General features: G+C 38.9%; 1 protein-coding gene across 2 annotated transcripts in view; it reads left to right on the top strand.

Annotated features, from left to right (window-relative positions):
• The window catches only part of LOC124776677, a 170,758-nt gene that overhangs the window by 14,225 nt on the left and 134,530 nt on the right, over window positions 1-22,003 (top strand). For both annotated transcript variants that reach the window (XM_047251779.1, XM_047251778.1), the window contains exons 2-3: window positions 8,640-8,821; window positions 8,896-9,010. In XM_047251779.1, coding sequence (XP_047107735.1) covers window positions 8,640-8,821; window positions 8,896-9,010 — 297 coding nt within the window. The remainder of the gene's footprint in view (window positions 1-8,639; window positions 8,822-8,895; window positions 9,011-22,003) is intronic.

Raw genomic sequence — 22,003 nt, forward strand, 5'->3', positions numbered from 1 at the left:
CATTTAACCGTTTTGCACTTACTTTTAATTTAGTTTTCAGATGTCTGTATTCCCTTTTGCCTGCTTCATTTTTATATTTGCTCCCTTGCTCAGCCAAATTCAGTACCTCATGTGTTATTCAGGGATTTCTTCTGGACCATGCTCTTTTTCTGCGATCCTTTACTGCCTTTGCTGTTTCATCTCTAAAAAATACCCATTTGTTTTCAGTCACATTTCTTTCTTCTTTTTCCATCAATCGTCGTATAATGCTTCCTTTGAAACTCTGAACAACCCTTGATTTTTTTTGGCTAAGCAGGGATGGCTAGAGGACAACTTTCAGGATGTAGAGGCATATATCACTAGGGGTAAGATATATTCTGCCTACAGGAAAATTAAAGAGACCTTTGGAGAAATTCTGGGTGATACGATTGTGACCCTTGTCACAAAGACATCAAGAGAAGGGTTGAGGTATGGGTAAGAGGAGGTGTGATGTGTCCACAGTGGCATTGGGCAGAATTATGGTGAAATGTGGTGCCAACATGATAACATTAACCCACCTTCACCTGAAATGAGTTTCTGAACTGTGGCCTTTCTTTTTTTGCATGTGTCGACACTGCCTTATTGAAGCATCTGAGAACCTGAAGGTGACACAAGGTCTCATGCTTTTGCACCATTACAGAGGAAGGTTTTAGGAACTTTAAAAACCAAATTTTGAGCTTCTACATCACAATGGGAAAAATTGATGGGTTTCAAAAAAGTAACCCTTTAGTTTTGTTGCACAGTTTATTATGCTTATCATAATGTCAGATGGAAATAGATCCAGAGCATCTTGATTGATACGAGCTAATATTTTACTACTGTAGAACCATTGGAACTGTTTATGATAGTTAAGTTGATAAATATTGTGTTGAAAGCTGTGCCACAATAATGGATCACTATGTATTCAATCTTGTATTACTTGGCAGTTTACAAGCTACCAGGCAGTTTACAAGCTACAAGCAGAAATTATCTTAGGGTTCATAAAATAGCTAGGACCACTTGGAATAAAATTACATAGACTTAAATAGGAAATCATTTTGGAGACTGTAATGTTGAATTTCTGTCAGACAATAACGAGAAGAGCTGGAATTGTTGATGTCCAGTTGTGGATCGTTTTCTACAGTGAAATTCCCTATGAGAAGGACATAGTGCAACAACCGTTCACAATTTGTACGATTTAGACGTGAAAGCAAACATTAAAAATAATGTATACCAAGCAGCCATGTTTAGATTACAGAAAAAAATATTGTATCACAGAATCATAAAAAATTAAAATTTAACTCTTTCTTGAACATATTTATATGCGCAGGGTGGTGCACGAAATGTGTTACCATTTGAATATAAACTTTATTGTCAATACAATCTGAAAGGAACATATACTACAATGAAGAGCCGTCCATGGAGATTTCTTCTAACTCAGCACATGCTCAATATGTCCACCATTTCGTTTCCTAACTTCCTTCAACAAACACTGAAGTTGGTGATTACCCTAAGGCACATGTCTTCCGTAATTTCACTGCAAGCTTGAAGAATAAGTCTTCTGAGCTCCATTAAATCACGTGGATGTTTCGGGAAAATTTTTTCCTTTAGGTACCCCCAAAGAAAGAAATCACATGGATTGAGTTCTGGACTATTGGGGGGCCAATTCTGTCCGTCATTGAAGCAACCTGGAAACATGAGTGAAATGATCCGCATGTCGAAATGCTCGTGTAAAAACTCCAACACAGTGTTTGCAGTATGTGACCTTGCTCCATCTTGCATGAACCACTGCGTGTTGAAGGGCAAGGCAGTAGCAAGAAGCTGTGGAATGAAGCTATTGCGAAGCATGCTCAAATAACGCTCGCTGTTCACAGTTTCTTCAAAGAAAAAGGGTCCAATAAGTCCGTGACTGGAAATTGCTGCCCACGCTGTAAGCCTCGGAGCATAATGTTGTTGTTCATGAAGCACTTGTGGGTTTTCAGTGGCCCAGATGTGTACATTTTGTTTGTTAACCACACCATCTAAATGAAAATGCGCCTCGTCTGAAAACCAAACGTTGTTCAGTGTTTCTTCCCTATCCTCCGCCCACTGAGCAAACAGCAGTCTCTGCTGCTTGTGTTCTTCAATGAGCTTCTGTGCACAGGTCATCTTGTATGGGTACATATGGAGGTCACTTTTAAGAATGCGTTGAACGGAGCATCTGGATATTCCCAGTTGCACTGCTGCCTTTCTACACGATTTCCCGGGACTCCTCTGTACAGCGACTTGTACTGCTTCAGTATTCTTCAGCAAACAAACAGGCTTAGGCCGAGGTCGCTTCGCTTCCAATACTGTTCCTTCCTGTACAGATTTATTGTACAAACTGTGGATGGTCTTCTTGTAAGGGACCCGTTGTGTGTTAAACTGTTGTCGAAAATGCCTCTGAGTCACAACAAGGCTTTTCGTTTCATGAAAACGTAACAGTTGCTGATCGTTGCTGTGTTGTCAGTCTTCCATTGTCAGCCATTGCTGCTTACTAGTCTCCTAGTGGCAGTATCTTGAATTACACGTCATTCGTAACTCATTTGTTTTTCCAAGCTCTGTTGATACTACTGTAGAAATCTCAGCAGGATATCTAATGTGCGCCGTAAATTGTGAAAGAAACAATCGGTGACACATTTTGTGTGCCACCCTCTATTTTGTGTCTTGTTTTTCCCTAAAACAAATTTTTAAAAGTAGACAAGGAAGGACAGGGGATGAAGAACTCCTGAAATTAAGTATTTGTTCTAGGAAAAGAGAACTCTACTTAGTTCAGATGACAATCTGCAATCAAGAGTTGATACTCCAGTACCACAAACATTGTGAAATCCTCCAGTTTTTTTTTTTAAGGCAAAATGCATGTGCTGTACTCAAACAGCAAAAAACTTCCAAGAATAAAACAAAAACAAGTTGAAATTTTATTCTATCTGCTATATGGCAGGCTGAAGTGTTCATTATTGAGCTGTGTAACAAGTGGCATTACATCGTAAACAAGGCTCTGTTTTTACAAATGTAGATACAGTCAACTATTTTCTTTGAAAAATACAAATGTAATCAACTAAATACGTAGCTGTCAGTAGGAGATGAGCAGCAGCTATTTCATGTAACTAAGGAAGCACCAGCTCGTTTCAGAGCAGGAGTTTTCTTTCTGACTTGCTAGGTTAAATTTAGCTGGCATGAGCTCAAGTAGTACTAAGCAGTGTTGTAATAGTTTATTGTTAATGCAGTGTACAGTTAGGTTTCTAAGATATGCTTCCATGTAGCTCAATGAGCAGACAGTCACTGTTTCCTTTATCTTCCTTTTGCTTTTTACTCTTATGTCTTTGTCGTCATCCCCCCCCCCCCCCCCCCCCCTGCATCCTCTCTCCCTTTATTTTTCTCTAGTTCTGAATTATAGTATTAATTCCTCTTCTTTTTACTCCGTGTTTTTACTATTCATCATCTCTGAATTGAACTGGCATATTACTTTCTTTTGAGTCATCAGTTTTCTGACTAATTTTGCATGGCTCACCCAACCTCTTCATCTCAGAATAGCACTTGTACACTATGTGATCAGTTATTTGTTGGATGTATTTCAGTCTTTGTCTTCCTTTAGAGTTTTTACCCTCTACAGCTCCCTCTAGTATCATGGAGCTTATTCCCTCCTGTCTCCACACATGTATCATCTGTCCCTCCTTCTTGACAGTGTTTTCCAGGTTTCCTTTCTTCGCTGATTCTGTGGAGAACCTCCTAATTCCTTATCTTATCAGCCCATATAATTTTCAACAATCTTATTTAGTACCACATTGCAAATGTTTCATTTCTCTTCTGTTCTCGTTTTTCTTGCGTCCACTATTCACTACTATACAACACTGTGCTCTTAATGTACATCCTCTGAAATTTCTTCCTCAAATTAACACCTATGTTTGATACTAGTTGACTTCTTTTGGCCAGGAACAGCCACTTCGCCTGTGGCGGTCTGCTTTTTATGTCCTCCTTGGTTTGTCCATCATGTGTTATTTTGCTTCCAAGATACCAGAATTCCTTAACTTTGTTTTTTTTGTGTTCATCAGTTTTGATGTTGACTTCCTTGCTCCTCTAATTTATGCTGCTTCTAATTACTTTTGCCTCTCTTTAATCTTGATCCGTATTCTGTACTCATCAGACTGTGTAGTCCATTCAAAAGATCCTGTAATACTTCCTCATCTTCACTAAGTATAGAAATTCTATCAGTGAATCTTATCAGTGATTTCCATTCACCCTGAATTTTAATCCCTCTCTTTATCGTCCGCCCCTCCCCCACTCCTGCCCCTCCATTGAACAATCTGGATGAAAGAATGTGTATCTGCCTTGTATCCTTTTTAATCTGAGTACTCGGTCTCCCAGTCTTATTGGTCCCTCGTGACTCTTGTACATATTTTATGTTACTCATCTGTCACTATAGCTTACTTCCATTTTTCTCAGAATTTCAAACATCTTGCACTACTATTGTCAAATGCTTTTTACAGGTTGGCAAATCCTGTGAACATGTCTTGATTTTTGATTTTTCATCAGTCTTGCTTCAATTACCAAGTGCAACATCAGGACTGCCTCTCTGGTGACATTATCTTTCCTAAAGCCACATTGACCATCATCTAACAGATCCTCAGTTTTCTTTGTCATGCTTCTGTATATTATTCTTTGCCAGCTACTTGGATGCATTAACTGTTAAGCTGGTAGTTCTCGTAATCACTTGTTCTTGCTGTCTTCTGAGTTCTGTGGATGATATTTTTCTGAAAGTCTGATTTTTTGTTGCCAGTCTCGTAGATTCTACACAAAAGTTTGAATAGTCATTTGGTTGCCACTTCGCCTGATGATTTTAGAAATTCTGATGGAATGTTATCTATCCCTTCTGCCATATTTGATCTCAAGTCTTCCAGAGCTCGTTTAATTCTATAGTGGATCCCCTATCACTTCCATATTGATCTGGTTTCTTCTTCTTGTCACATCATTACACAATTCCTTCCCCTCATAGTGGCCTTCAGTGGTACTATTTCCATGTATCAGCTCTGCCTTCTGTGTTTAATACTGGAATTCCCATTGTATTCTTAACGTTGCCACCCTTGTTTTTAATTTAACTGAAGGTTGTTTTGACTTTTTTATGTTCTGAGTTAGTCCTTCAGACAATTATTTCTTTTTCGATTTCTTCACATATTTCCTGCAACTGTTTGAGCTTGGCTTGCCTGCAATTTTTATTTATTTTGTTCCTTGTGATTTATGTCGCTGTATTCCTGTCTCTCCCTTAACATTTTTGTACTCCCTTGTTTTGTCAGTCAGGTTTACTCGCAGTTACCTTTCTAGTATGTATGTTTGTGATTAACATCTGTGACTGCTCTTGTTAGAAATGTCCACTCTCTACAGCTGAACTGCTTGCCTCGATATTCCTTATCACAGTATGCACATCTTTAGCAAACTTCAAACATGTCTCATACTTCAATATCCCCCTTCTGTCCATACTGATTCTTCTGTACAATTCTCTTAAACTTCAGTCTATAATATATTGTTACTGAATTGTGATTTGAATTTATATCTGCTCTTGCATAAACCTTACAATCCAATATCTTATTTCAGAATCTCCGTCCGACTTTGATGTTATCCTTCTGGAATCTTCCCAAGCCTCAATGCCTTTTCCAATAAAACCACCTCCTCTTGCGATTCTTGAATGGAGTATTCCTATTACTAGGTGAAATTTATTGCAGAGATCTGTTAGTCTTTCTTCTCTCTCATTCCTGCTTCCAAGCCCATATTCTCCCATAACCCTTTTGTCTACTTCTTGCCTTACTATCATGATGATTATTAGATTTTCATTTTCCTTTGCGTACTGATTTGTCCTTGCAGTATCCTTATATATTTTCTCTCTTCAGTTTCTGCTTGCTACGTTGCCATGTATACCAGAGCTGTTGCTGCTGGTGTTGGTTTGCTGTTGATTCTGATGAGGAGAACTGTTCACACCAACCCACTCTCTGCCATGCCTTTCTATTCATAACGAATCCTTCTCCTGTTATACCATTTGTTTCCATTGTTGGTATTACCCTATATTTATCTGACTGCAAATCCATGTATTCTTTCCAGTTCAGTTCACTGACCCCCCCCCCCCCCCCCAATATCTAGAGCGACCCTTACCATTTCCCTTATTAGGTTTGCTAGCTCCCTATGGTGTTCAGACTTCTCACATTCCACTCGCCGATTCATAGAACATAATTCTTTTGTTGGTTATTTAAACTTTTTCTCAAGGTCACCTCTCCTATCGCAGTCCCCTCTTGGGAATTGGAATAGGGGGCTGATCTGGAGATTTGCCAATAGAGAGATCACTATGACACTTTTTCAGTTACTAGCCACATGTCCTGTGGGTAAACCTTAAGTGTCTTTAGTGCTGTGGTTTCCATTGATTTCTGCACCCTCATGGCATTGATCATTTCTGATTGCTCTATCTTTTAGGGGCAGAGTCCCACTTCAAGTGCAGGAGAGTGCCCTGAACCTCTGTCTGCTTCTCTGTCCTCTGATAAGGCCTTTGACAGAATGAGGGTGACTTCTTATGCTGGATGTCTTGGGCTGTCATTGCTGATGAGTTTTATTCAAAACTAGCTGACAAACCCAGCATTGTGTGGGTACTCGTTTTTCCAAATTTCTATTATAAACCAAACGTTATATGTACTCCTGCTGTAGATTCCGTGCGATATTATCCCTGACTCTTTCAGTACTCTGAGTGCAGCTGCTTTGGGTGTCTGCAACACGATCTTGTAAACGTCTCTATGGCAATGCCTCATCATAGCTCTATACATGGTAATTGGTTTTGGCCTACAGCTGTTTGCACTTCACAGTTGAAATCTATCAAAAGTGCTGCAAGGTGTCAGGGATTTCCTTGAGTTGACTTGACTGTACTAGTGACTTAGTATTAAAGAATGAATGTATGAAAACTTCATGCATGACGCAGCATTTTTTCATGCATCTCATTGTTTATGAAGACATAGCTCCTGAACTATGATAAATGGGTGCTTCTTACCCAGACAGTGATTTTTGCCTGACAGTTATGGATATTGCACATTGAGTTTGGTTGAAAATGGCACTGTGGTTTAGGTGCAAATGTGACACGTATGTACATCCATCAATTTTCATAATAAGCATTGATTTAAGCAGTAGCTAGATTTGAACCCGGCACCTGGGATCTTTTGATTATTAACCAAAGACAGTATCCTGGACTACTTGGCTACTTATTAATGTACTGTCTTTGCCCTCCCACTTTCTCTCCTACACCTCCCCCCCCCCCCTCCCCTCCCGCTCACTTTCCTCTTTGTCTCCCCTCACTGTCACAACAAGTGGGTCATCTCATCCCATAGTCTGAGAGACCTGCCCTTCCTTTTTAATCTTTCACAGTCTAACCTGCTATTAGTTCTGAAAGCTAGGGTTATGCATGTACTTTTATATGTATCTGTCTGCAGTGAAGATATTTCTTTTGAAGGAAAATAAAGGCCAGCAATTTTATCTTATAATTTTATAGTTATGTAAGTTTAATTTCCCTTTCGATATAATTGACACTATTTACTGTTGCATTATCTAAAAAAATATTCGTTGGTGCTAAGGTTGGTTTGAACACCTCTCACTAATTATGATACATTGGATGATAGGTGGCCCTGATTCTCATCTGACTTGAGGAATAACTGACCCAGACAATTTAGTACAGATTCTTATTGATAATGCATTTTGTCATTTTTTTTCCACATATAGGGAATTGTCAGAAGTAAAAGTGGTGTTAAACCAGGAACTGAATCCCAAAACTTTGGATTTGTAGTTTGCCACTTTGTACATAAGTCATTAAAGCAGTACTACAGTATTAAACAGCTAACCCAGGGCATTGACTCCATTGCAGGTTCTCTCTCTAAAGGTTTCCAGATGCAACAAAAATTTAATTTTCAATGTTTCATACAGTTATTGACTGAGTTTAAATATGTGAAACACTGTCGTAATCTGCCCAGTGAGAACTATAATCTCGTGTTAAACATCTAACACAGTTAGTGAAGTATTACAGTTAGAAACTGTGTATCTTTCTTAAGGCAGTGCAACTCACAGCACACAAATTAGCTGGAATATATCTATCCAGCATTTGAGAATGAGAGTATTTAGTGGCGTCCTTCAAACTTAACACATAATTTCAAACTGTGACAAAACTTTATCTCAATGACATTCCCCACTAAATGATGAAAGAAAAAAAAAAGTTTTCCACTTACTACACTTTTGCTGTCCATGCAGTAAAACTGCAACATGAGGCTTGAAATTTTAATGTATTACTTCTTTACTACTAACTCAATCACACAATTTGAGAGATATCACATTGTGTTCATGGGAGTTCGATTCTTTAAAGAATCGGGGGTGGGAGGTTAATTACTTCTTATTAGTGCAGCATGGAGGAGCAATTTATCACAGTACTTTCTCCCACAAATGTGTTCCTGCACTTGTTGCGAATTACTCATTGTTCTCCTTAGTGCAATTTGCAATACATGACCCAGGATTAAATTAATGCAAAAGGGCTTCTAGATTGGGAACAACTGGATGTCCCTAGATGATACGAAGTCGGGCTTCCATTACATTTATTATTGGTTTAATTGCAGAGTACTGTGACTGAACCTGACCTAGAAGATATTGTAAACCCAAAGCTAGCACAATATTTGCGGGAGAAGAAGACAAGAAAACAAGTAGACTGTTCTGAGACAAAAACTGACATTGAAGAAACAGAGTCACAGGAGCCACTTTCTGAAGATGAAAATTTTATTCCAGAAGAAGAACATACGTGGTAAGCCAGTTTGCTTCAAAATTAAAATCAAACTTTCAGTTTGAGTATTATCTGTAATGACTAAAATTTTACAGTTGCCAGAAAATTCCATTGAAGGTATGCTTCCCAATGGACAGAACAGTTCAGAACACAATAAAATTGGTAAAACACCAAAGGAAAATTGAAGAAATGATAAGAGAGGTCAAAAAGGTAAGAAATGTTTATAATCTTGACAGTATGTGCTTTGTTCCTAACAAGAATGACCAGATCATTGTGCTGTATGACATTATGTATCACATGTGAAAGATGCACAATGAGTAATTAGTAGATATTGTATGTGGTCTTCTTCTGCTTCAGCGATCTCCCATTGAACGTTTTTAGATTGTATTGTGGAAATAGATTATATGATTTCACTAGGAAATTGAAAATTTTTATGACTGTATAATTTTCTGCTCATAGCCCCTCAGGAAGTCCACATTCTGCATAGCGGAGGTCAGTTTTTTTGTAATGTTAAATTTATGGTAATATTGTTACCAGATACTGATTGGTGGTTTATTAGACGCACACGCGCACACACACACACACACACACACACACACACACACACACACACACACACACACACACACACCTCCGTAAGCAACACTGTTAGTGGAATGATGTTCAAAGAGATTTTTGTCATAGGAGTTTAATAAGTAGAGAAGAGATGGTACCTTACAGTTCCTGATTGCTAAACTGTGCAAAACGTCATTGATTGAAACTCAAACATATTCTACAGCATCTCATGAAGTAGGAGTAATTAACAACATTGATGGTGACCTTTAATTCTAATATACAATTAGTAGTGCCCGTGGTGCTATTTGAGACAAGATTACTATGTCCTGGTATTGATGTCACTCTGTCCACTGTCTTCTTTCTGTAATTGCCCCCCCCCCCCCCACCCCCACACACACAAAAGGCAAAGTAGGGAGAGAGTACTGTGCATCGGGTTATGTGGCAGATGGTTTAAGGGCATGGGAACATGCGCCTACTAGCAGTGGCTGTATCATGCTTGAGTATGGAGTAGACAGCTGGGAATCGCATACTGAGTGTGGCGTGAAGTAGTACTATGGTGTTAGTTAATATTTATTGTTTGAGCACTGCTATGCTCCTCCAGCCATACCATCGATGTTAGTTGCACCTATAGAAGGTTAACAATAATTTCATAAAGTCGTTAACTAAAGTGAAAATGTAAATGAGAACACATCAACTTAGTCGTTATTGATGGCAGACAATGGACCAACCAGAAACACTCTGAATAAGAAGGTGTCAAACTGTTGCTGTAATTCACTAGGAGTCTTCTACCAGGTAGGAGTGAGGCAATGTGGTTCAGTATGATCAAGTGGAATATGAGACTGATAACTATTTATCGCAGTTAATAGTGCCTCAGAAAACATTGTGCAACACGCACTTTGGACAGTATAGTGTAACGAATTATTGAAAATCATTTGTCTCATTGAACAGTGCCTTGGTGAACGGTTATGTGAAGTTTTAACATCTTGTACTACTGTGAATTATTAGGTTGTGTCTTGTGGTGCTCTGATGTAGTTAGCTTCTGCGGAATTTGATTTAATGAATGAACATAATCAGGCTTGTACTTGTGTTTCTTTATTACTGCTAAACACTAGTGAATAAAGATCAAGTGGAATCCTATGTTTTGATAACTTTATTTCATAGCACTGGATTTTTTCCCACACTGCCATTTCAATTTAGCACAGTTTGTCATTTGCATATCTAGCACAGTTTGTTGTTTCCATGTCAAATCCTGCACCTATATGGAGAAGAAGCCAGTCGGGATGAGATCTGTGAGACAGCTTTTTAAGATGTGAGGTAAGGAAACCAAAATCAGTGACGTTAGGAAAGTGAAAAAGACATACGCTCAGAAACTTTAGTATTTGATAGAACCAGTCATTTCCGCATTTTGTGAAATCCACTATTTAACAGATAGGTAGGTGAACATTATAATAGTAACCCACCCTTGCCATTATTGTGTGTGTGTGTGTGTGTGTGTGTGTGTGTGTGTGTGTGTGTGTGTTTGTTTGTGTCTCCAACTATTGCGCTTGGTATCCATAACGGGGAATGACCAGTAGACTGTGCTTAATGGGTGTGGCAGTAGTGCTAATGGACAGTGGACATTTTGAAATTTAAAATCATGTGTGACCTTTGCCAAACAGTGATGAAAGTGGGAGAAATTTAAACCAGTGCGTAAAAAGAACAGCGGCATTTAATGACGGTAAAATTTGAGGAACAGTGAATATTTAGTGTTGGTAAGACTTTGAATAGTGGCAAGAAATATTTTTTGAACTGTCGTTATCGAAACAATGATGATTACTGGTCATTTTGAACATTTAGTTTTGATGACAAATGAACAGGGGAAATAGTGTAGAAATTGTTTGGTGAACTGGAGTGGCATTAGTTGATGTTTAGTTATACGGCATGTTAGAATTGTTATGCTGAAACAGTTGCCATTACAAACAGAACTGAAAGTATGAAGATGTGGACATTGAATGGCATATGCATTTTGAAGTATGGTGATCATGGAGGCATGATACCCATGGCTGACAACGCAGATCGATGGTGGCATTGCTGTAATGTCAACTTCAGTGGTGTGCAGAGTGGCAGCTGAGACACCACATCTGACCATCAGTGGCAGTGGTCACCAGAGTCTGGCAGGTATCTCACAAGGGATGCTGTTTTCAGTGCGTGCGGACTCAGCTGTGAGACGGCGCAGGGGTGGCAGGTGACTTTGCAGTTGTTAATGTAAGTTGTGCTTACATTATTATTAGAAAAAAGAGACTCTTATTATAATTTTATAAGGTAGTTTTGTAATTTAAAATTGTTTTGATTTGTGACTCAGTAAACATGGCTTCTGCTAATGTAAATGTGGATGATGAAGCAATCACTCAAGTGAATGTTAATAATAATGGAGAGAATAATAATGAATTAGTTAATGTCAGTGTGGGTAATGACACCACTATCCAGGCAGGTGTTCATAGTGCTGAAAACAGTGACGAGTTATTCAGTAATGATGAAAGTAATTTACCACCATTGAGTAAATCTTGTGTCGTAGCGTATCATGAGACTGTTGGAGTAAATGGCAAACAAGAAATTGATGACAGTATAAGTCAAGTTGAAGCAACAGGATTATCAAGCAGTGATGGTGAGGTTAGTGTTGGAACATCAGAAGAGTGTAGTCTTTGGAATATTATATATACACAAAGACAGCTTCAAAAACAAATCAAAGGAATAATGTGAGTTGACTACGAGATTTACTAAAATTGATGAGTGTAATAAAATTTTGTGTAGTAAAATTGACCAAACTAATAATGAACTAAAACAAACTAATGATAATTTGATTAAGGACATTAGACAAACTAATAATGAGTTAAGATGAACTGGAAAGGATCTAGCAAATAAAATTGAAGAGGAAATTGATTGGCTGACCAAAGCTTTTAAGGAATTAAAGAGGAAAGTTAGGGTTAAATTGTCTAAAATTAACGCTGAAATGAAAAGCATGAAGGAAATGTGTAGCATAGAAAATCAAAAGATGGACACCAGAATTGATCAGCTGAACAGTTTGTTGGAGAAAACAGAAGGGGAATTGTAAGCAAGGATTATCTCCAAAAATCAAGTAAAATGATAAGTTTAGCGAACTAACATATAGTGTTGATCAATTAAGGAAAAATAGGAGACAATATTGCTCAGTATTGTTGTAACAGTATAACACATTTCAATGCTGGAATTATCCAAATAAAGAAAAAAGTAGATGACAATATTGGTGAAATAATTTATATCTTAGTGTCATTATAGAAGAGGTGAAGCTATTAAAAAGACAAAAGAAATGGAAGAATCTGTAACTAAAAATATTGAGGTTAATAAGCAGAAATTAAATCAATATGGTGCTCAAGTTGAAAATAGCATTAGAAAACTGTTAGAAGCTTGGTATTTGCAGGAAAGCAATCTGATTGGAATAGGAAGCTGTGATGCAGTTGATGACAGCTTTTTTGTGGGTATGTGAGTTCCATCAGTTTTCAACAAAGGTAAAGCATGGGATGACAAAGGAAAATGGCTGCGTCATTAGTAGGTTGGAAAGTCAAGCATTATCTTGTGGAATGAGAATGGTTTCTTCCTGTAGAATATATGATGAATTTGCAAGTTCTGTCCTTTAACAGTATTGGTCAAACACTGTGCAAAGTAGCGTACACAGTGTCATTTTAATTGAAAGAAGTATTATTGAGAGTGGGTGTCAAAGTTATAAAGAATTCTTTCAAAATTATTGGTAGCGGACTTTACATTTCGGTGATCCTCTGAAGGAAAGGGATTCAATTTCTGTTGTGTGGGTCAACTAACCTAAGAAAAGAATATTAGAATTCTGAAACATTGTGTTGACGATATGTTGCATGCTCTTGAACAGCTGGTTTCATTGTCTGGCATAAGTCTATATAAAGGAGGGAGAGGTAATGGATGGAGATGGAATAACCAAGATAATAGACAAAGAGACTTCTGTAGGTAAAATTATAGGGACCCACCTGCTAGAGGCAGAGGTGGATGGAAACATGAAAGATTCCACAATAATAACAGACAATTTCAAAGAGAGGCAAGAGATGGCATAGAAAGGATAAGGCCAGATTCGGAGAATGAAGTTTCTGTGATAAATGAAGAGCTGTATTTGAAGTTAATGGGGGAAGTGATATTCCAGAATTGCCAGTGAAAGGGATGAGAATTATTAGAGCCATTGGTGCTAAAAGTAAGTTAGTAAAGAGCCAAGTGATGTTTGCTAATTGAGATTAAAGGTAGGAGGATTAGTGTGAATGTAATGATCATCCCTGGATTGTGCGGCAAATTAATTTTGGGATAAATTGGTTAATGGAGACTTTTGCTGTGTTAGATTTAGCAAGAGGAATTGTTAAGATAGGTATAGGTAGAGAGGAAGATGAGTTGTTATTTATGGGATGTTTGATCCCGAAGGATAAACGGAGTGAGGTTCGTATTAAAGAACTAAAAGTTAATGATTACTGTGAGGAAATTGGAAATGAAAAATAGAAGTTGTAGATGGCACAAATTGAGAAGCTGGGGAGGCAATGACTTGTACCCTGTTTAGTGAGGAAAAACTGTTGCAAAATAATATAGATGAGAATAGTGGACATGATGTTTGTAGGTTGATGAGATGTCTTAATGGCGTCTTGAGAAAATATTGATGACATAATTAGTGACAGAGTAGTGCATGTGGAAAGTATGAGATTTGATAGAAGAGAATCACTAAGGAGGTTGTTGAGAAAACATGTAAAAGTATTTTGAGATACTGGTCTAAGGAGGGACTATGTCGTCTGATTTAAAGTAAATAGCATAGTCCATTTAAATTGAGACCTATAGCAAAACAGGAAGTTATAGAAAAAGCACAAATTCAATATTTCAGCCCATTAGTTGTGGTCTTAAAGAAAGAATGATCTGTAAGAATAACCCTGGATGTGAAAGCATTAAACAAAACTCTTATTCCACAAATGAATAGTTTATAAATATTGGAGGAACAGTTTCAAAGATCAAATAATATTTAAATTATTAGTAGTATTGATCTGATGGACAGTTTCTGGCAGATACTTTTGGCTGAAGATTGTTAAAATATACAGCTTTTGTTTACATGGCTCAGTGTTATGATTTTAATGTGGTACCCTTTGGTCTAAATATTTCTGTATCAGCTTTTGTCAGAGTGTTAGATGGTGTACTATGAGAGGAATTACTATCGAAGGTGACATGTTGCGTGGATGATGTACTGATTCCAGTGAATGGTTGGAAAGAACATAGTGGAGTTTGGGATCAGGTGTGGAGTAATAATATCAAAGTTAACATTAAAAAATTGGAATTTAGATGAAAAGAAATTAAATTTTTGGGACGTATCATTTCAGCAAATGGTATTAGGCTGAATTCTGAAAACATATAAGCAATTAAGAAGGTACTAGAACCCAGAAATAAAAAATAGGTTAAAACTTTTCCTTGGATTATGTAATTTTTATAGAAAATTTGCAAATAATCAGGCTACGAATGCACAGGCTTTCTATATCTACATCTACACTCTGCAAACCACCGTGAGTTGCATGGCGGAGGGTGCGTCCCGTTGTACCAGTTTTTAGGGTTTCTTCCTGTTCCATTCACATATGAAGTGCAGCAAGAATGATTGTTCGACGAGGTTTTGGTATTGCAGCTGGATCATGTTGACTTCTTACCACAATATTTTGGCTGGCAATCGTCAAGCCATCTTCAGGTAAATGTACGTCACTGGAGACTGCAAGTTTCCGGCAGTCTGCTTTGTAGCAAAAATTGGCCCAGAAACGCATGCGCATTGGCGACTGTCAAGGAGTGTCCTGTATTGAAATCCGTGCCCCCTGAAAATACTGTTCTATCTGTAGCGTGCAGGCACATGCGTAAAGGTGAAAACTGCATGTCCGTCCTGCTGGAATGCATGCTCGCGTCGCTAGAAACCAGACGTCAGATGTCACCAGGCATGTCATTATGAATAAACTGTCTTCTCTCAGAACAAGTTAGAGAGATCACCAGGTCCCAAGCCTCGTCCAGTTGAAAACTGCCGTCACAATTTATAAGATCCAGTGGATAAGGGGAATGACACAGTGCTGTTGCCACGTGAGGTTTACGAACAGAAGATTTATAACTTGCTGAGTGAACCAATGTGTTGGAAGATTGACAAAGACCCCACAGTGAAAGTGGAAAGGAAAATATCAGCACTGCTGAATTCTTCTTCTATTCCGCAAGAAGTGGCCAAAAGACTAAGACCTTGCCTCCCAGGTTATATGGACTTCCGAAGATCCATAAAAAAGAGGTTCCGTCAGTAATATTGATGCCCACACGTATGATTTGGCGATGCACTTCTACTTAGACCTTTTGTGAGGAAGTGTGTGCATCATGTTTGCAACTCAGCTGTCTTTATCAATAGACGGAAGTCACTTCGACTCGGTGAAACTGACTTTTTAGTGCGCTTCGATGTCATCTCACTTTTCACTAAGGTTCATCTTATGGACTCTTTGTCACTCAACAGCAGTAAATTCACAGCCGATATAACAGCACTTTTCCATGCTGTCCTTTCCTGAGTCTGCTTTTTATTTAACGACGAATGTTTTGAGCAGACTGACAGTGTTGCCATGGGCAGTCCTCTCTCACCTTTGGTAGCAAACTTTTTTTATGGAGGACTTTGAGGAAAGAGCGCTTGACTCAGCAAACTTAAACTGAGAGTCTTCTGGCGATACGCAGATGACAATTTTATAGTGTGGTAAAGAAGAACTGTCATGTTTCTTGTAACATCTGAATGCAATCCACAAGAACATCCAGTTTACCATGGAAATAGAGAAGGATGGTTGCTTGCCGTTTTTGGACGTCTTGGTTACTAGGAGAGTGGATGTGTCATTAGGGCATTCTGTCTACTGTAAGCCTACACATACAGACCTTTCCCTGCAAGTGTCGAGTTGCCATCACCCTTCACAAACTACAGACGTCCTTAGAACGTTGGTCTACCGGGATCATGTTGTTTCTGATGGAGACAGCCTTACAGAGGAGCTAGAACATCTACAGTTGGTGTTCAGAGGTAATGGTTACTCTCCACATCAAATTATCACAGCACTAAGAAGGAAGAAACACGATCACCCACAATATCAAGGAAATAAGGAGCTATTCAAGTCAAGGGCGTTCCTTCCATACGTCGGCAACCTTTCTTCTAAAGTAGATGGGACCCTAAGAAAACATCAAGTTAAAGTAATGTTTCCGCTGCCGTTGAAGTCTTAATTCCCTTCTCGGTTTGATAAAAGTTGATCTGGGTCTGTGGAAGGCTGGTTCAAAATGGTTCAAATGGCTCTGAGCACTATGGGACTTAACTTCTGAGGTCATCAGTCCCCTAGAACTTAAGAACTACTTAAACCTAACTAACCTAAGGACATCACACACATCCATGCCCGAGGCAGGATTCGAACCTGCGACCGTAGCGGTCGCGCAGTTCCAGACTGAAGTGCCTAGAACTGCTCGGCCACACCGGCTGACTGTGGAAGGCTGGGATCTACAAAATTCCTTGCCAGTGTGGCAAAGCGTACAGTGGTCAGGGGACACGCACAGTACATGAAAGTTGCGTTGAACCACACTCTCCTTTCGCAGCCCAGTAAGTAGCTGAGCTTGTATTACCACAGGGCACGCTATGGATTTTTCTGCCACAAAAATCTTGGCACCAGCGAGAACTTTTTGGCAGTAAGTAATTAAAGAATCTGTGCAAATACGCCTAGCACGAAATCTTATATATCGTGACGGCGGTTTTCAACTGGATGGGGCTTGGGACCAGGTGATCTCTCTAATTTTTTCTGAGAGAAGACAGTTTATTCATAATGAAACCTCTGGTGATATCTGACGTCAGGTTTTTAGTGATGTGAGCGTGCATTCTGACAGAGGGCAGAGATGTAGTTTTCGTCTTTATGCATGCACCTGCGCGCTATAGATAGAACAGTATTTGCAGAGGGCGCGAACTTTGATAGATGATGCTCCTATGACGGCTACCATTGCATATGTGTTTCCGCACAAATTTTTGCTAAAAACCGACACTGGGAACTTGCAGTCTCTGAAGATGGACACTCACCTGAAGATGGCTGGATGATTGCCAGCTGAAAGATTGTGGCAAGAAGTCAGCATGATCCGGATGCAATCCCGAAACCTCATTGAACATTCAGTATGCCAGAATAACTTCAAGAATCACAGGAAGAATGATTGATTGAATGCCTTTGTGTGTGCAGTAATTATTCTAATCGTATCGCCACAATCCCTGTGTGAGCACTATGTAGGAGGTTGTAATTTATCCCTAGAGTAATCATTTAAAGCTGGTTCCTGAAACTTAGTTAATAGACTTTCTCGGGATAGTTTATGTCTGTCTTCAATAGTCTGGCATTTAATTTGCTTTATTATCTCTATGATATTTCCCCATTCATTAAACAAACATGACCATTCGTGCTACCTTTCTCTGTATACGTTCAATATCCCCTGTTAGTCTCATCTGGTATGGGTCCCAAGCACGTGAGCAATATTCTAGGATGGCTCATGTGAGTGATTTGTAAGCAATCTCTTTATTAGACTAATTACACTTCCCCAGTATTTTACCAATAAACCAAGTCTACCACCTGCACTACCCATGACTGAGCCTATGTGAGTATTCCTTTTCGTATCCGTACAGTGTGTTACAGCCAGATATTTGTATGAGTTGACCAATTCCAATGATGACTCATTGGTATAGTCATAGGATACTGCATTTTTTCATTTTGTGAAGTGCAAAATTTTACATTTCTGAACATTTATAGGAAGTTTCCAATCTCTGCACCACGTTGAAATATTAGCAACATCTGACAACATTTACGCAGCTTCTTTCAGATAGTACTTCATTATAGATAACTGCATCATCTGCAAAAAGCCTGACTTCACTATTAATATTGTCTGCAAGGTTATTAACCCTTAACTACTATCGACCGTCTCTCAGACCGCTACTAATTTATGTATTGAGATATTTCTCACACCCCTGCAAAGCCAAATTGACTCTTCCACGTACCTTCCTATTGGCTGTCAAGCTACACGTGCCAGCATCCTTGCATTGTTGCTGCTCTTTGTTTCGTAATAATTAGCCTTGAGAGGTCTCACAGATGTACCATAGTGTTTGCGTGCCACGTTTTTATTGCATGCTACTGTTTCTCCATGGCGGGGAAAGCTGGGCCTTCTGTGCAACGTGTGTTATGTGAGACAGATGTCTTCACTTGCAAGTTGAGCCGAGCCTCAGACGTCGAAAGAAGAATTCGAAAATTGAAAAACGTGCACCTTTTGCCCTCCTCGTCTGAAGAGGAAAACAAGGTATCCATGTCAACAGCGTGGTGTTCCGATTTGTTTGGAGTGTTCCAGGAAGGTCTGCGTGAAGTGTTTGCAGGTGGAAACTGACTAATGTATGATTCAGTGGCACATGAGAACAAGTATGTAGTTTTTACTTGTAATTTTAGAAGTAAAGTGGTGGCAAAGTTTCTCCATTCATAGACTTATGGACTGAAATATTCGCTCTACATTGCAAAGTGAGTCGTAAACTGAAAGCTGACTTCGCACACAATTTATCGTATGTCATGTCGGATTTTTCCACCTAGTTATATTGCCAATTTGTAATATAATGCCTCTGATGAAAATCTGTGTGTGAGTAGAGAGCTAAATATTTGCTGTTACTTTCGTAACTCATAAAATAAAAATATACTGCAGATTTCGCTTTGTTTTAATTGTCGAAGTGTTTAAAATACCACAGTGTTAAAAAATTCTACAAAAGCCACCTCTAAGAAGTGTAATGAATGACTGGAATTCAAGAAACTATATATATTCAGCAAAATTCTGGTTTGATATATAAAATAGAAACATGCGGTCTGAGAGACCCCTCCATAGTACTTGTGTTCCTGTGAATGACCATCGTAGGTAAGGGTTAATATACAATATGAACAACAAGGGTCTCAACACACTTTCCTGGAGCCCATCTAGTGCGTATGATGAAATATCAACAAAGTTAATTAAAGAATGTGATTATGAGTTAAGTAACATATTAAGCTATCTGTGTAACCAGTCATTTCACAGTGGAATATTTCCTGAATGGTTGAAATATACTGAAGTTAAGCCACTGTTTAAGAAGGGAGATAAAGAAATAGCATCAAATTTCCGTCCAATTTCACTTTTGCCAGCATTCTCAAAAATTTTAGAAAAAGTAATGTACAATCGGCTTTATAACCATCTTATCTCAAATAACATACTGTCAAAGTCACAGTTCGGATTTCTAAAGGGTTCTGATATTGAGAAGGCTAGCTACACTTGAAAATGTGCTTAATCCATTTACAAAAAATTGCAGGCAACTGGTATATTTTGTGACCTGTCAAAGGCATTTGACTGTGTAAATCACAATATCCTTTTAAGTAAATTAGAATATTATAGTGTAACAGGAAACACTGCAAAATGGTTCAAATCTTACATCTATGGCAGGAAACAAAGGGTGTTATTAGGAAAGAGACATGTGTCAAGCTATCAGGCATCATCCAACTGGGAACTAATTACATGTGTGGTCCCACAAGGTTCCATTTTAGGGCCCTTACTTTTTCTTGTGTATATCAATGACCTTTCATCAGTAACATTACCAGAAGCCAAGTTCATTTTTTTTTGCCAATGACAAAAGCATTGCAATAAATAGCAAATCAAGTGTAGTCTTAGAAAGGTCAGCTAATAAAATATTTGTGGACATTAATCACTGGTTCCTAGCCAATTCTTTGTCACTAAACTTTGAAAAAACGCACTACATGCAGTTTAGAACTTGTAATGGCTGTCACACAAGTATATGCCTAACATACGATGACAAACGGATAGAAGTAGTGGAGAGTGTTAAATTCTTGGGATTACAGCTTGATAATAAATTCAACTGGGAGGAGCACACCAGAGAACTGCTGAAGTGTCTTAGCAAATCCCTATTTGCAATGCGAGTTGTGTCGGACATAGGGGATATAAAAATGAAAAAGCTGGCATACTATGCTTACTTTCATTCCATAATGTCATATGGGATTATTTTTTGGGCGATTGATCAAGCCAAGCTAAAGTTTTCTGGGCACAAAAACGTGCAGTGAGAGTTATATATGGTGTGAACTCAAGAACATCCTGCAGAAGCCTGTTTAGGTAACTAGGGATACTAACTACTGCTTCCCAATATATTTATTCCTTAATGAAATTTGTCATTAAAAATATATCACTTTTTCAAACCAACAGTTCAATTCATGGAATCAGTACTAAAAATAAGAATAATCTTCACAAGGATTTAAAGTCACTTAGTCTTGTACAAAAAAGGTGTGCATTATTCAGGAACACACATTTTCAATAACTTGCCAACAGCCATAAAAAGCTTATCAACCAATTAAGAGTAAGCCTAAAGGGTTTATTGGTAACCAACTCCTTCTACTCCATTGATGAATTTCTCAGTAGAATCAACTGTGTGTGTGTGTGTGTGTGTGTGTGTGTGTGTGTGTGTGTTACAAAAAGGGACGGCCAAAATTTCAGGAAACATTCCTCACACACAAATAAAGAAAAGATGTTATGTGGACATGTGTCCGAAAACGCTTAATTTTCATGTTAGAGCTCATTTTAGTTTCGTCAGTATGTACTGTACTTCCTCGATTCACCGCCAGTTGGCCCAATTGAAGGAAGGTAATGTTGACTTCGGTGCTTGTGTCGACATGCGACTCATTGCTCTACAGTACTAGCATCAAGCACATCAGTACATAGCATCAACAGGTTAGTGTTCATTACGAATGTGGTTTTGCAGTCAGTGCAACAAGATTTCCAGAACGAAGGTGTCCCGACAGGAAGACGTTCAAAGCAATTGATCGGCGTCTTAGGGAGCACGGAACATTTCAGCCTATGACTCGCAACTGAGGAAGACCTAGAACGACGCGGACACCTGCAATGGACGAGGCAATTCTTCGTGCAGTTGATGATAACCCTAATGTCCGTGTCAGAGAAGTTGCTGCTGTACAAGGTAACGTTGACCATGTCACTGTATGGAGAGTGCTACGGGAGAACCAGTTGTTTCTGTACCATGTACAGCATGTGCGGGCACTATCAGCAGCTGATTGGCTTCCACGGGTACACTTCTGCGAATGGTTCATCCAACAATGTGTCAATCCTCATTTCAGTGCAAATGTTCTCTTTACGGATGAGGCTTCATTCCAACGTGATCAAATTGTAAATTTTCACAATCAACTTGTGTGGGCTGATGAGAATCCGCACGCAACTGTGCAATCACATCATCAACGCAGATTTTCTGTGAACGTTTGGGCAGGCATTGTTGGTGATGTCTTGATTGGGCCCCATGTTCTTCTACCTACACTCAATGGAGCACGTTATCATGATTTCATACGGGATACTCTACCTGTGCTGCTAGAACATGTGCCTTTACAAGTACAACACAACATGTGGTTCATGCACGATGGAGCTCCTGCACATTTCAGTCGAAGTGTTCCGTACGCTTCTCAACAACAGGTTCGGTGACTGATGGATTGGTAGAGGCGGACCAATCCATGGCCTCCACGCTATCCTGACCTCAACCTTCTTGTCTTTCATTTATGGGGGCATTTG

This window comes from Schistocerca piceifrons, chromosome 2 (genome assembly GCF_021461385.2).
Source record: "Schistocerca piceifrons isolate TAMUIC-IGC-003096 chromosome 2, iqSchPice1.1, whole genome shotgun sequence".
Classification (NCBI taxonomy): Eukaryota; Metazoa; Arthropoda; class Insecta; order Orthoptera; family Acrididae; genus Schistocerca; species Schistocerca piceifrons.